We start from the raw sequence: 15,043 nt of genomic DNA, 5'->3' as shown, positions 1-15,043 counted from the left end.
TAACAAATTTTCTGGCTATGGAGTGAGAATCCTCCTCAGTCCTTTTCTGCAGTCAGCCAAATATCCTGGAGCTGCAGTAATCCAGGGAAGAGTGCTTTGTAATGGTAATGACCTTCATCTGCTGCAAATGGAAGATACTTTCCATGAAAGGGTGATCATAGCATGAAAATAAATCAGAAAGGCAAGCCAATCTCCCCTCTGCAGCCAGGGTGGGATTGCTGCTAAGGCAGCCATGTAGTGGCTTGTTCTGACTGATCTCCTTATTCTTTTTTTTAACATCAAAATGGCACCATAAAACCCTTCTTCTGCCCTAAGGAATTATTTGGCTTATGGTCCTTCAGGCTAAGAGAGAAACCATCTCCTGCAAGTTGTAACAGGAGGAGCCCTAGACTTGGGGGAGCCAGTAGGAAGATAGAACACTCTTGGTGTGCATCTTTGGCCAGAGGATTATCAAAAGGCAAAAGGTGATAAAGAGGGAAATGCAGTTAGAGCTGGTGATTGGCTTCCATATGATGAAAGCATGTGGTTCAAATACTAGCATAGTCATCGCTGAGGTGGTGACCAAAGAGCAAATTGTCCCCTTCAAGTTTTGAAATCTTGTCAGTCTTGAACAGTGCTGTCCATGGAAAGCGTGACATCACAATCAATTCAGCTAGCTGAAGACAGACATAAAAATGCCCACAGATGTCCTGCATGGCTCCACCTGCCAATCCAGAAGGGCATGAGTCTCCCATAGGTCCTGTGTCATATTCCACTACTTCCAGAGGTTTCTGGGATACCCTTATGACATCTCAAATGCCACTAAATAGCTATATCTATGCAACTGAATCAAGCTCCTTCAATTCATCCCAGCTGTTGTATGAGAAAACCTGTCAGCACAGGAACTATCTTAAGGATATCTTAAGTTACCTGAATTTTAAGGGAATATAACAGGCTAGAAGACTGTTAGTAGTTCATGATCTTAAACAGAAGTGGAGAGAAAGTACAGTACCTCTTCTAATGCCTCCAGCTTCTTACATCCTATGACAGCCTGTTTGTGAGGTCATCAGGGCTTCTTTGAAGCTGTCACACAAGTAAATTTGGAGTTAGGTGTGAAAAGGAGAAATAGGCTGTGACAAGACGTCAGTTAAGATAGCGGTTGATGTTTTCAGATAACTGGGTATATTTGTCACACCCAGTAGAACTGGGAATAACATAGGCAAGACAATTTATAAAGGGGGCACCAGCAGACCATCTCCTATCTGTGGGAAAGAGGTAAGAAATGTTTTGGTGAGTACTTTGAGAGAAGCAGAAGGATTCTGCAGAAACTTAAACCCATTAAGTTGGACATCTGCTGATATTATTCCTGTACAGGGAAGATAAGCAGGAATGTTGAAAATGGTCAATGTGCAAATCCTCTGCCAAGAGGACCAGATGAAAATCAGGGAAGACCTCTGTGCTAAGAGGACCAGATGAAAATCAGAGAAGCCTTCTGGCCCAGGAGGCATCCAGGTGGAAGCTGGGCACAATGTGTCTGCTTTGGTGGTATCATGCAGTACAAGAGCAGTGAAGCTAGTGAGAACATTCTTGCTGTAAGGCTGAGGCTGTCCCTTAGCTAAAGAAGCTCAGAGAGAGCTTGTCTCGGAGACAATGGATGGGCCTCCTGGCTTTAAACAGGAGGAGGGTTGTTGAAAAGCTGTGTGATGGGCTTCCTGAGTTTGGCCAAAATCCACGTTAAGATCACCTTGGGTGCCCAAAGCCAGATTTAATGATGAGGCCTGGAAGGCTTAACCTGCACAAAGTACCTGTTTCAGGGCAGATGTAGAAGACAGTCCCTGTACCAGCCAGCACGAGGGAGCTGATTGTTGAAGGAAGCCAGTCATTTAATGGGGTGAAGCAGATGATCTATGCTGTCTTTTGCCTTTACCCTTCCTCAGCTTGCACAACCTTTTGCCCAGGTCAGACTCATACTGAAGCTGGGAGTCTGCTTGAGCCTCTGCGGGGGGTCTTAGGGCTAGTTGTGAGGAGAAAAATGGTGATGGTGATGGAAAAGTTGCTGCTTTTAGGTGCTTCACAGAGGTTTACCCCATTGGCTTTATGCTCATCATGATCTGGAAATTGTCTTTGATGAAAGGAGGAATCAGGATTGAGTGATGGTTAACCTGTGAGCTGGAGTTTCTTTTTTCTCGAATTAGGTAAATTAGGCAAGTTAGACATTTAATAGGGATATGCTTTTCTTTGAGGTGATAACTAGTTTCATGTTTGTCAATGAGATTATGCCACTGCAGGAGTTAGAAACTTGGAACAAGGTTTCAAGGAGTGCAGACTGGATAGGATTTGGGAGGTGATGGCTGGACTAAAAGGGAGGAATGAGGAGGGAAAAAAAAGTCATCAGCAAGGGCAAAAGGAAACCAAATGAGTCAAATGTCTATAAAATTCTCAAAGGATGAACAACTTGGGCATGAGATGCAAAAGCTCATTTGGCTCAGTCTTGTGGTTGAGAGGCACTATTGGGCAGGTACGGCATTAGGTACCATCTATACTGTGAATGCTGTGACAGATGAAGCAGGGGTGATAGCCCCTTTTCCTCTAAGGTTCCAAAGGCTCCAAATCAAGTGCTTGAATGTCTGCACAGCTGGAATGTGAGTGTGTGTATATGAATGATCATTCAATGGCTGTACTGTTATAACTTGATTTTCCCACTAAAACTTTGATGTGCATACATAGTGTGGTGTTGCTTAGCCAACATTTTAAAATGCTTTTAGAGTCAAAGCAGAAGCTTTAAACACAAATTCCTGGTGTACATCTTATGCTTCACCTTCTTATTTATGTCATTCAGTATCTCTGTTGTTCTGTGAGTTAACATAAAGGGTGAAATATGGGTTGTCCCTTGGTAGAGGAAAATAGATTTCATCCATTTTGCTTATGCTGTGTGTTTGGCAGCTGACAAACCAGAAAGCAGTTGTGGTCAGAAATAAACTGACTTATGTGGCTTTGAAAGTTTGCAGTTAGCATTGGCATGTCAGTCTAGCTCTGAGAGTGTCTGCCTGGCTCAAAACGGTAATTATGTTTAATTAAAGCGGAGCCTGCTTTAATTAAACATCTCATTTGAGTCCCAGTCAGCATGGATCCTGCAGTAGGTTACATGCTCATTTTGCATGAAAGCAGTCTGCCCATGCTGTTTTGGCTGTCTTTGTGTTCAGTGTTTGGACATGTGAGGTGGCACAATTGCGATGCCACCTCAGTTCTCCCTCACCCTCTGGGGCGAGAAGATGGTTCCTGAGCAGTGTCCAGCTTACTGCCTGCCTTTCAGATTCAGACTTGTTCCAGTTCTGTCTTGGGTGTTTGGGTTGGTTTTTTTTTTTTAGCAAATCCTCGCTTTCTAATGATCATTATTTTGTTTGAAAGTTCCTCCTGATATAAATGCCCCAATGCCGAGCATACTAAAAGTCACCACAGAAAAAGGGCTGTCCCTTACAATTGTGGTATTAAAAACTGTTCTGTGCAGTGTGTTTTTACAATGCTTTGTGTCTGTATGTATTCCAGACAAAATAGGAACACTCACTTTTCACTACTCAAAAATCAAGACACAAGATTCAGATTATGCTCACTTAACTACCTGTGAAAGCTGGTTTTCATCCTGACGAAGTTACAAAACCCAATTAATGGAAAAGATTACCCCAAACAAGGGTCCCACCATACTCCCCAGTGTGAGTATGCTGGCATCATACTCTTTGTTTAGGCACAGAGAAGACACTAAAACTGCTACTGTTAAGCTTTCTTGCATAAGTACCTTGAGCATTGATGCCACCTCTGATGCAAGTCTACTCAGCAATCAAGAAGTGTTAGCAGCATCAACGCTCTAAGCAATAACATGACCTGGAGTATGCATGGGCATCTAGCAAGGCAAAATTGAAATGTTTTTCCAAAGGAAATATTAGCTGCTGCTGGGAGCTGACAAGAGCAGCTATAATCAAAGGCAACGCAACAGCTGTACCAACACTGCTACTCATCAGCAACCCAGTCCCAGTGCCAAAGTATGGTGTAAAAGGAACTCCCATTCAGTGCTGACACCACTGAACCTGTCTATGTGGCACTGCTGTTTCAGGAGATGGTTCTCATTACCATTGCATGGTTTCTACCCTTTCCAGCAAACATCCAAAGGAATTCCCTCAAAGGAATATTCCCAGAGCATCCCAGGTGAGGGACCTGAACTCATGGCTGGCAGTGAACAGACCAACAGCATGCAGTGCTGTGTCCTCATGTCCATCCCTTTAACTCTACTAGTCCTACTTGAATTAACTCTCTCAAACTAAGAAGTCAGTAGGTCCTGTTGGCATTCTTGAAAAAGAGATCTTGATCTTTGTCGTTAGCAACAGCTAGGCTACATTTACCATTCAGGAACTGGTGTAAAATCTTGTAAAGAGCAAGAGGTGCCTTCTGTCCTCACCAGAGGAGCTTTCATCACTCCGTGATTAGGCAGTCATGTTACTTTGGTGTTGACGTTAATGACTTTTAGGATTTATGATGCTGGCTTTCAACCGTAACTGAAAGCTTAGACCTTGGAGATACACATCATGCATAAGAATTGCTCCCTTCCTCCCCACAAGGAGATGTAGCAGCTTTATTTCCTTGGCCGTGGCAGTGACTCATAAAAGTGCCCTGCTAGCTGGGGCTTTTCACAAGAATATGGTAATATAATCGCTAGCTGCATCTTGGGAAAAATCAAGATCCATCAAGAGTACTTTAAGGATTTGGGCCTTTATTTAAAAACCTGTCTCCGACCAAATGACTATCTTCTTGCTTCAGGAGATGGGAGACATGAAGGATCTGGAGTCTAGTTGTTTTATGTATGTATGTATGTTTTCTTGCTTTAATGTGAGCATCTTAACACAACCTACTTATATATGGTTCCAAGGAGAACTGTGAATATCAATTGGGGGTCACTGTCAAAAGGCATCTGGAGCATGGGCAGAGAGCCCTACAACCTGTGTGACTCCTAGATCTAGTGACTTTAGTCACAGGTGTCCGAGATGCCAAGAAGTTGAGGGTAGTTGCGGTCACGCGCACTCAGGGATGGGCTCCCTATTCCTGTCACACTTTGTGTGTAAATCCAGCCGAAGGGCTAAGAGCCTTGGCAGGACCGTCCCTCAGGCAAGGTCCAGGTTACACTGACTTACAAGCACTGGATGTCCTCTGCTTACCTCATTAACTTCCTTTCTGCATCCTTTTGACCTTTTTCTCTGTTCTGCTGTATTTCTCAGGAGGTTGTGACAAAAAGGCAGCTTTTTTAAAGGCATTGAGGTAAATTCTTGTTTGTTCCAGAAATATTTTTTATTAATAAATCAAACTTTTATTATTTAAAAAGAGAGGAAATTCTTTACATGATAAACTAAGTATTTATATTGCTAAATAAGACAAAAACCTATATACAAAAATAGTTAAAGATCACCAATTAACATTCTCCTTACTGCTGCAAGGTAAATGGATGTTACTGGTGACACAATTGAAAATCAGGCCAGAGGAGGTTGGGTGACATCAGGAATGAAGGATTCCTCATTTAAAGAGGCTACTGTTTTAGATCTGTCCTGCACACATGCTGACCTGGTAGCTTTGGCTTCACTTCTTCAGACATTGATACAGAGGATACTGGTTTCAGTGGAGATGGGATTGCTTTTCCCCAGTATTGAAATAACTGAGGTTTAACCTCATTGTCAAAATTTTACTGGAATGTTGCTGTGCTGTCAATAGCTTTCTCACTTTGATGGTTAAAGCGGAGAGCATCTAGAGTCTTTCCTAAATTAGCACGGGGTGCAGTAACCAGCTTTCCAAACCCAGCTTGTTCCTGTTCACACCAGCAATGTCAAAGTTTGCTATAAAAGATTTTAAATCACAGTTGAACTCATTCTCCAATAAAACTTAAAATACATTGCAAAATGGTGTGCCCCTGAGATAATGTCTTTCCCCCAAAAGAAAGAAGCCAACTCTCAGTTACCTTTCTATCTACCTTAAAAATCAACTTGTTCACAAACTAAAAACTAAAAGGAAAAAAATGAAACATCAATCATGCATTTAGGTGTGACTGAGTTAATATTCATTGTACTTTACTAGAAAAAAGGCAAATTTGCAAAATAGGAAGAAGGTCTGAAGATAATGGGAATTGAGTTATAAAGCAAGTTACACACAGAACACATTCTGCTACAAGGATGGTATTTTTTAATTTTTTAATAAAAGCAAAAACTTCTTTTGCTGTTAGAATCTAATAAATCCTGAGGTCAGAAATGATTTGTGAAAAAAATCAAGTGATGCCAAACTTTCCCGCTCTATCAAAAACCTTCAGATTTTAGTTGAATGAAACTATGCTTAGAAATAATGAGCAACATAAATCAGAATGCTTTTACCCTTTGGATTTTCAGCTAGGTTGTCTGTGAAAACAACTACTCATCCAGAAACATCTAAGTTCACTATTCTCTAATTCCACACTGATTCTGCTAAAGATTGTCGCTGCCATTAGACTTCATGTACCAGTGAGGTCCCGTTGCTCTGTTCTGTTCTTGACCAATAAACGTACGCCACTTGCATTAAATCAGTTGGAATAGAGAAACATGCAATGATGCAGTAAATCTAACCTCCCAGTTACCAACTAATCTATATTTACAGAGCTCTATATACTACAGCATATTGTTTGTATTCCCCAGTAGGAAAGAAACTGTCCAGAGACAAAATGATGAGATATAAAAGGCACAGACCTGTCACTGTATATAGACAAGGAGTCACCCAAATCATAGCAACTTTGGTCGCTAATGCCTACCTTAGAACTTGGTATTTGCTTGCTCTTTCATTGCAAGCAGCATTGTTTTACAACACCCCAAGTGTTTTATATCATACTTACTATCGCCCATCCTCAAGGTACATAAACTTTATTTGTTATGTTTCCACTGCACTTTAATGAATGAGAAGTAATCTCTGAAAAAGTGATGGACACTAAGGTCAGTAGAAAACTGTCGTTAATTGGTATCTGAACGGTGCTACCATAGACTTGGTACATTTCTGGAGGTCTGTTATTTGACTGAAGTTTTAAGATGTGTTTTATGGCTGGGTACATATATCCATTACATAGACTGCTAGTTTAAACAAGCTATGTTAAAGAGCTTAAAGTTCAGAACTACCAACACCTTTCTTCAGCCTAGAAGTGCAGCTTAAAAAGATGAAAAGATTACAGATGGTGATTGCTCTAATCAGGCTGAACACTGCAAGAAAACCAATTCTGACATTGACTTTTGTTTGTTACTCGTATGCAATGGATGATGTACACAACAAAGTTTGGCCTTCCATTATTTTTTTCCTAGTAGGTAAGTATGACAGCAATTGTTCCTTATACCACTGCCATACTTCTATTGGTAGCTTGCCATTGATGCTTACAAAAATGTCAAATGGGCTCATTTAGCTAGTTAATAATGTCCTTAGCTCAACTAGCTCTCAAGGGTAGAGCTGACTAGATGGCGAGTGCATCAACTCGAGCAGTGTTTGCCTTGACAAGGGGGATGGAGATAAGCTGGAGTAAAGGTCACAACTTGTTCTCCTCGGTGTTTGTTTCTAAGCAACCCAGTCAGTTTGTCCGTGGTTACAGCACACTGGGTTGAGTTTGCTTTGCTTTCCTGCCTCTGCAAGTAAGGAACTGATGGTGATGGCCCCTTTGGAAAGGAGCTGCTGTGCTCCACATCAGGTGGCTGAAGAAGCTCCTGATCTACAGGCAGGAGGCTTGGAAGAACACCCACAGGAGAAGCCAGTAGTAACAGAGCTTCTTTTGCATCAGAGACTTCAAACTATCTCTTGCCCAGAGTATAAAACATAAATACAATTAAAAAACCCTCAAACAACAATCCAAGTTTGTGTGGGTACATGTGTGAGAAAGCATGAGCATCTTGAGACCGACTGAATGGACCAATGCTTGTTTTTGTGCAGTGGTCATGCTGAAGCAAGTCTGTCCAACTTAGTGCAAGTTAACAGGTTAAGGAACAGCTGAATGGCTCACTTCGGGATGGGTGAATACTAGAATGGTATTAACAGTCGGTAATCAGTATAAATTAGATACCAGAAAATACCAATTACTAATGCTTGCAGAGATGAGGTATGCCAGCAGCAAAACAGGACTCAGATGACTGTGAGCGATCTGCTGGAGATTTACACAGAATTGGTTTTGTGGTTTTTCTGCCTTTTCTACGCTGGTTATAAAGGCTTGTTCAAACAGATGAGAAGCAGGAAGCCTGCCAGAGCTTAGGGACAGGAGTGCTCAGGGTGCACTCTCCAGGTGCAGGAGCGCTCGCAGCACATAAAGCCATACGAGAACAAACAGACAGACTTTGCTTCTCAGACGAGGGCATTCACATTACTAGGACCGTTCTTCATAGGCAATGTCAGGGCATCCGTCTCAGATCAGTGCGTCAGAGCAGAGGTTACAGAATCATATACTAAAATGAGCAGTAGCAAATTCCCAAGACCAGATGATATTTGTGCAAAATTTTCAGATGTGTCCAAGGATAAAAATAGGTAATTTTCTAATTGTCATGTGCAATTTCTCTCATGAAACATGATACTAGAAAACTGGAGGTAGCAAATTTGATGCCAGTTTCTAGAGTTTCAGGAGAGAGCTAGGGAACACATTGACCCTCCCGTCTTTACTGGCCAATTGGCAAGAACTCTAATGCAGACCGAAGAGATGAACATACTGGGAAGGAATCAACAAAGTTCCTGTCAACAGAAGTAATTCTTCATAAATTCATTAGTTCTTTGAAGTATTCAGCAACCCTGAGGACACGGGAAATCCAGCTGATATAGTTTAACTTCAGAAGAGATTTCACCACATGCCTTTCAAAGGCTCTTAGAGGATATAGTCTGAGGGGATAAGCAGGAAGGTCCTTGCATGGATAAACAGCTAAAAGACAGAACAAAGAAGGCTAGGGAGAAATAGTTGCTTTTTACAGTGGAAAAGATTATTAATGCTTCGTTTATGCAGTTCAATATATTTCTAAATGATGTGGAAAATGGCTGACCGCATTTGGTGATGCTACTAAGGCTACTAAAGACAAACAATGAAGAATTGCAGAAGGATCTCATGGTACTGAGCGACAGGGCAAAAAAACCAGCAGATAAAATTTAGTAGTGATAGATGTAAAATAAGGCAAGGAGAAACACCAGTCCTAACAACATTCACACTATGGGCACTGAGCTTATTATTGCCATTCACAAATTACATTTTTATACTATGCCAAAGAAAATTTGGCACAATGCTAAGCAGCAGTCCAAAAAAGTGTATTGAATACTCAGAATTACTTAAGAAAGAAACAAAAGGGAGTGCGTTATTCAACTATATGCACCTGTGGTGTCCCAGCATCTCAGCTAGTATTTGAAGTTTTACTGTGCTCACTTCATAAAGGACATAGTGAAATTAGAAAATCATAGAATCATGGAATCATAGAATGGTTTGAGTTGGAAGGGACCTCAAAGATCATCTAGTTTCAACCCCCCTGCCATGGGCAGGGACACCCTCCACTAGACCACGTTGCCCAAAGCCCCATCCAACCTGGCCTTGAACACTTCCAGGGAGGGGGCAGCCACAGCTTCTCTGGGCAACCTGTTCCAGTGCCTCACCACTCTCACAGTAAAGAATTTCTTTCTAACATCTAATCTAAATAGACCTGCCTTCAGCTTAAACCCATTACCCCTTGTCCTGTCACTACACTCCCTGATAAACAGTCCCTCTCCAGCTTTCCTGTAGGCTCCTTTAGATACTGGTAAGCCGCAATTAGATCTCCCTGGAGCCTTCTTTTCTCCAGGCTGAACAACCCCAACTCTCTCAGCCTGTCCTCACAGGAGAGGTGCTCCAACCCTCTGATCATCTTCGTGGCCCTCCTCTGGACTCACTCCAACAGCTCCATGTCTCTCTTGTACTTGCCGCAGTACACCAGAGTGGAGTAGAGGGGCAGAATCACCTCCCTCGACCTGCTGGTCACACCTCTTTTGATGCAGCCCAGGACACGGTTGGCTTGGCGCACAATGCTGGGTAATGTTGAGCTTCTCATCAATCAATACCCCCAAGTCCTTCTCCTCAGGGCTGCTTTCAATCCATTCCTCGCCCAGCCTATACCTGTGCTTGGGATTGCGCCAACCCACGTGCAGGACCTTGCACTTGGCCTTGCTGAACTTCATGCAGTTCTCATGGGCTCACCTCTGCAGCCTGTCAAGGTCCCTCTGGATGTCATCCCTTCCCTCCAGCGTGTCGACCACACCGCACAGCTTGGTGTCATCAGCAAACTTGCTGAGGGTGCACTCGATCCCACTGTCCATGTCGCTGACAAAGATGTTGAACAGTGCCGGTCCCAGTACTGACCCCTGAGGAACACCACTCGTCACCGTTCTCCACTTGGACATTGAGCCGTTGACCATAACTCTTTGAGTGTGACCATCCAGCCAATTCCTTTTCCATTTGAGTGGTCCATCCATTTAATCCATGTTTCTCCAATTGATAGACAAGGATGTCATGTGGGACAGTGTCACATGCTTTGCACGAATCCAGGTAGATGATGTCAGCTGCTCTTCCCTTATCCATTAATGCTGTAACCCTGCTGTAGAAGGCTACCAAATTTGTCAGGCACACTTTTCCCTTAGCGAAGCCATGTTGGCTGTCACCAATCACCTCCTTATTTTCCATGTGCCTTAGCGTAGTTTCCACGAGGATCTGCTCCATGATCTTGCCAGGCACAGAGGTGAGACTGACCAGCCTGTAGTTCCCTGGGTCTTCCTTTTTTCCCTTCTCAGAAATGGGGGTTATGTTCCCCCTTTTCCAGTCAGTTGGAACTTTGCCGGACTGCCAGGACTTCTCAAATATGATGCAGAGTGGCCTGGCCACTTCATCTGCCAGTTCCTTCAAGACCTGCGGATGCATCTCATCAGGTCCCATGGACTTGTGCACCTTCAGGTTCCTTAGATATTCTCGAACCTGATCTTCTCCTACAGTGGGCGGTTCTGCCTTCTGTGACCTGGGCAGTGTGGCTCAAGGATTTGCCAGTGAAGACTGAGGCAAAGAAGTTGTTGATTACCTCAGCCTTCTCCATATCCTGGGTAACCAAATATGCAAAGACAAGGATAATTGAAAGTATGGACCAGCTTTTATATATGGAATGATTAAATAGCTTAGGACAGTCTTGGCTGGAAAAGAGGTGGCTGAGAACAGAATATGACATATCTATAAAACAACATTGGCAAGGAGATGGTGAGTAGGCTTTGAATCCAGTATGATAATTAGAAGGCAGAAGCAGCCGGAAAAAACAAACAAAAGGTGGCATTTCTTCTGACAGTGCATAGTTAAAACTGCTGAACTTAACGCAGGATGTTGTGGAAAGTACGATTTTATGAGAGTTGGAAAAGTGACTGGGAGAAATAATGGAAGGAAAAAAATCTACTGAAGGCTATTAAATATAAAGACATAACCCATGGGAGTCGACGAACACCAGTTCAGTGGAGTCTTACTTTATACTTTATACTTTTTCCCAGCACCCCTCTCAACCGGGTAGAGGAGGGTATGGCATGACATCGTGTGACCCACCACCTCTGTTCCTGTGCAGTGAGGAAGAGGACAGGAATCCCTACTCAAGCTGGTCACAAACAAACATTACTGTTGTAATACAATTAAGACTAGCTGATTTGTTACCGTTCTGTCCTTCATTTCTTGATAGGAAGAACCTGTTCATCTTGAAGGCAGTGCAATGGATGTGAACATTAAGTGGCTTAAGCAAGAATATATGAAAACTCAGAGAAACTGGAAAGAAGTGGATAACAGAATGAATGTGACAATAGAAATACGGAGGAAGATGATCAGCGATAAGGCACCTTTAAAAGACATTCTTAGACTATTTCCTTTCTTAAGATGCCCTTATCAGGTAACAGAGCTATTTTTAATAATGACATCATTGAATTCTATGCTACAGATGTGACACAACCGTAAACACGTGTTTTAGTGGATGTTTCCATTGAAGTATCCATCGACATTGTCCTCTTTAATCTAACTCATGTTTTTGGTGCTAACCTCACTTTAAAAGATTCACCAGTCCTGTGTTACAACATGCCACACACACCACCAGTGGGTTTTCTGAAGTGCTTTGGTGTTACTTGATGTATTGCTCCCCTGCTTTGCAAAGAAATTAAACCACCCCCTCTAGTTCATAAACTTATTTTACTGAGCTAGTCTTATCCTGTCTTCAAAGTGTGCACCTCGTGTTGTTTTCAGTTTTGGTTTTGAGGATTGCAGTAATACCCAATTTTTCTTTTTCTTTTAGCTTTTTAGGGAGTTCCAGCTTCTCACGCACATGGACATTTATAAGAAAACAGTTGAGATTTTGGAGATTTATTCGGAAAACATATTATCTTTGTATGCGGTGAGGAATAATCCAATTAACATTATGCTGCAAGAAAATCTGAAGCGGCACACAGAGGAAGATATTCTGAAATGTCAGTACAAATCTTCTATGCTCTGAATATCAGAGTTTTGTTGTAGCTAATTGTTCTTACTTATGTAACTAAACTAGCTCAAATTTACTGCAAAAACATTTTAAAAATGTCACAGTTGCTTGAAAAATATATAGTGATGGGGAAGCATTAAGAATAAAAGCTAATAAATTACTAGGAAAATTAAATCAGGTATTAAAACTATGTCTTTCCTAGTAAATAAAGAGTGCAGGTTTGATAAAGTTAGTAACTGCCTTAAAATAAGTATTGATAAATGAGCAGAATTATGTGTCTCTAGGTATGTAAAAGAGTGCCTATTGTTTTCTAAAAATACATGCAGAAAACTAATTTTCTGTTTTAGAAAGAAATAGTCCCATATAAAAGAGACGATTTTCCTTTAGAAAGACACTGTTTCTATGGCTGAAGTCTTCATCCCAGTGAAATAAAAGCAGCAGTTTCCACTAACTGTGTTTCACATCAGCGCACAGCTGGTGCTGCTGGGGAGCAGGTACCCCGGCCATGCGAAGAGGTCCACATACCTGGACGCGCTTGGCTCGCCGGCTGTGAGGGAGCGAGCGCCTGCTGCCGCTCAACTTCTTTCAGTCCCAGAAATCCTGGGAGTGCGGTTCTGCAGGGGGAAAAAACCTTTGAAGCAGTTACTCAGAATCATTTTTTCTTCCCAAACTGCAGCTGTCGATGCCTATGCCGGAGCTTAGCTCTGACAGAAGTCATCCTTAGACTGTCCTTCTGTCAGAGAGGTGTAATGCCAGGATGTCAAGTCAAAGGTGACACAGAATGAACACGTGTGTTTCCTATAGCAGTTTCACTCCTTTAATAACCAGGGTATTTCTTAAAGGAACAAGCAGAGTAGGTTAAAAACCTGAGGTTTTCTTTCTTTAAGCTTAAAAACATGGGTACTCAATAGCTCATGACAGATTAAAAAGTGTCAACGAACAGCTTAATCCAGAAACCCTTTATGACTTTCTACTCATACCTTTGGCCTTAGAAAGCTACGGACGTTGTAAGTAATTTCCCCTTTTCTTACACCATATGCCCACAAAGATTTTAACTCATACCTTAGTAAAGTCCCAAGGCCTTTACTTTCCTGTTTTTCTCTCACAAACAACTTGACCTGGCAGCTCGGTAATAAATGCCTGACAAGATAGGTTCAGTGAAACACGCCACCAGAAGCCTGATCTGCAAAAAAGATGCCAGGGTCAGTAACAGCTGAACCAGAGGGGTGACGGATACCACGTCCCAGAGGTCCTGCAGCACCAGCTTGTACCGCAGCCTTCAAAGTGGAGTCCTCTGGCACAGGGCTCCCCGGAGATGTCCGATTTACTGGGGACAGAGGGGTTTGGGGACAGGCTGCGGGGGTGGGAGGGCTACTCAGCTTGCAAACTCCACTAGAAGTAACACAAAGGATTGCTTACTTATTGTGAGACATTTAATTGTAATATTGAGTAGCAGAGTGTCATGAATGATTTGATTACTACTGCCCACTGCCAGGCACCTAAACCTTCACCGTGGTACAAACTACCCTTTGAAATGGACTGAACAACAGTTCCACTGCTGAACTGTTTCATAAGCCACAATCTGCTTTTCCAGGACGACACTGCAGTGCCAGAACGTTTTCATTTGTAATTTAGCAGAATTCCTTGCCTTTGACAGATATGAAAATGACTGCTGCGTGTTTACTCCTGCCAGATGTCTTTGGAGACGATTCCAGTCTGTTTGTTGCAGTGAATGAGGAGGTAGGAGACAGAGCACCGGCAGTCTTGGTCTCTCTTCCACATCACCTGGCCTTTCAGTGGCTCAGCTTAGTTCCTGGAAAACGATGACATTAGCCTGCCTTTTGGGGAGAAGGCAAATATTGATAGAAATACTAGCTAAATTCAAAACAGTGTTATTACACTTACTTGTTTGATCTGTTCACCAAAGCGATGTTGTGACATCATTTGAAATATCCTTCTTTTTTTAATTTAGGTGAAGGTGGCGACACCGGTGTTGGAAGTCAAAAATCCCTTCAATGTGAATTCATGTGAGTTTGCACTGTACATAGAAAGAGAAGAGCTAGCCCAGCTCGATGACTGCACCATGGCCCTGGCGGCGCTGGTGGCTGCATTCCACGTGTTCGACATCCCATGCCCAAAGAGAATCCACAGGACCCTCAGCTTCCTGGAGTCCCTGGTCTTTGAGGTGAGGAGCCCAGCATCCCTGCCCACCCAGGTCAAGAGAGGGCTGGAGGTACCCGTGCATCCCAGTATCTGATGGCATACATGACACTCCTCTCAGGAGCATCTGACATTTTGTCAAAATAAAGCCCTTTGTTGTGAAGATCAATCAGTGCCATTCTTTCTGGTGAAAGTGTATGTATATTTGTAACTCTATTATGTTAAATAATGCCCCCTGTTTTTATTGTACTGGCTACTTTTTAAAAAAATTTAAAACCCAAGTATTTTCATTATTGTAAATGGAAATTCTAGAGCAGTCTAGAGGCATTAGAGATAATAAAATTTTCTAGATTACTGCATGTGTCAAATTATTTTTCTATATGCAA

The 15,043-nt window shown here is 42.4% G+C and overlaps 1 protein-coding gene across 1 annotated transcript in view; it reads left to right on the top strand.

Moving 5' to 3' along the window:
- The window catches only part of SAMD3 (sterile alpha motif domain containing 3), a 41,343-nt gene extending 26,589 nt beyond the window's left edge, over positions 1-14,754 (top strand). The window contains exons 7-10 of the mRNA XM_054819614.1: positions 11,715-11,918; positions 12,315-12,486; positions 14,155-14,237; positions 14,470-14,754. Coding sequence (XP_054675589.1) covers positions 11,715-11,918; positions 12,315-12,486; positions 14,155-14,237; positions 14,470-14,754 — 744 coding nt within the window. The remainder of the gene's footprint in view (positions 1-11,714; positions 11,919-12,314; positions 12,487-14,154; positions 14,238-14,469) is intronic.
- Positions 14,755-15,043: the final 289 nt, after the last annotated feature.

This window comes from Grus americana, chromosome 3, assembly GCF_028858705.1.
Source record: "Grus americana isolate bGruAme1 chromosome 3, bGruAme1.mat, whole genome shotgun sequence".
Taxonomy (NCBI): domain Eukaryota; kingdom Metazoa; phylum Chordata; class Aves; order Gruiformes; family Gruidae; genus Grus; species Grus americana.
This window is presented reverse-complemented; position numbering and strand designations above follow the sequence as displayed.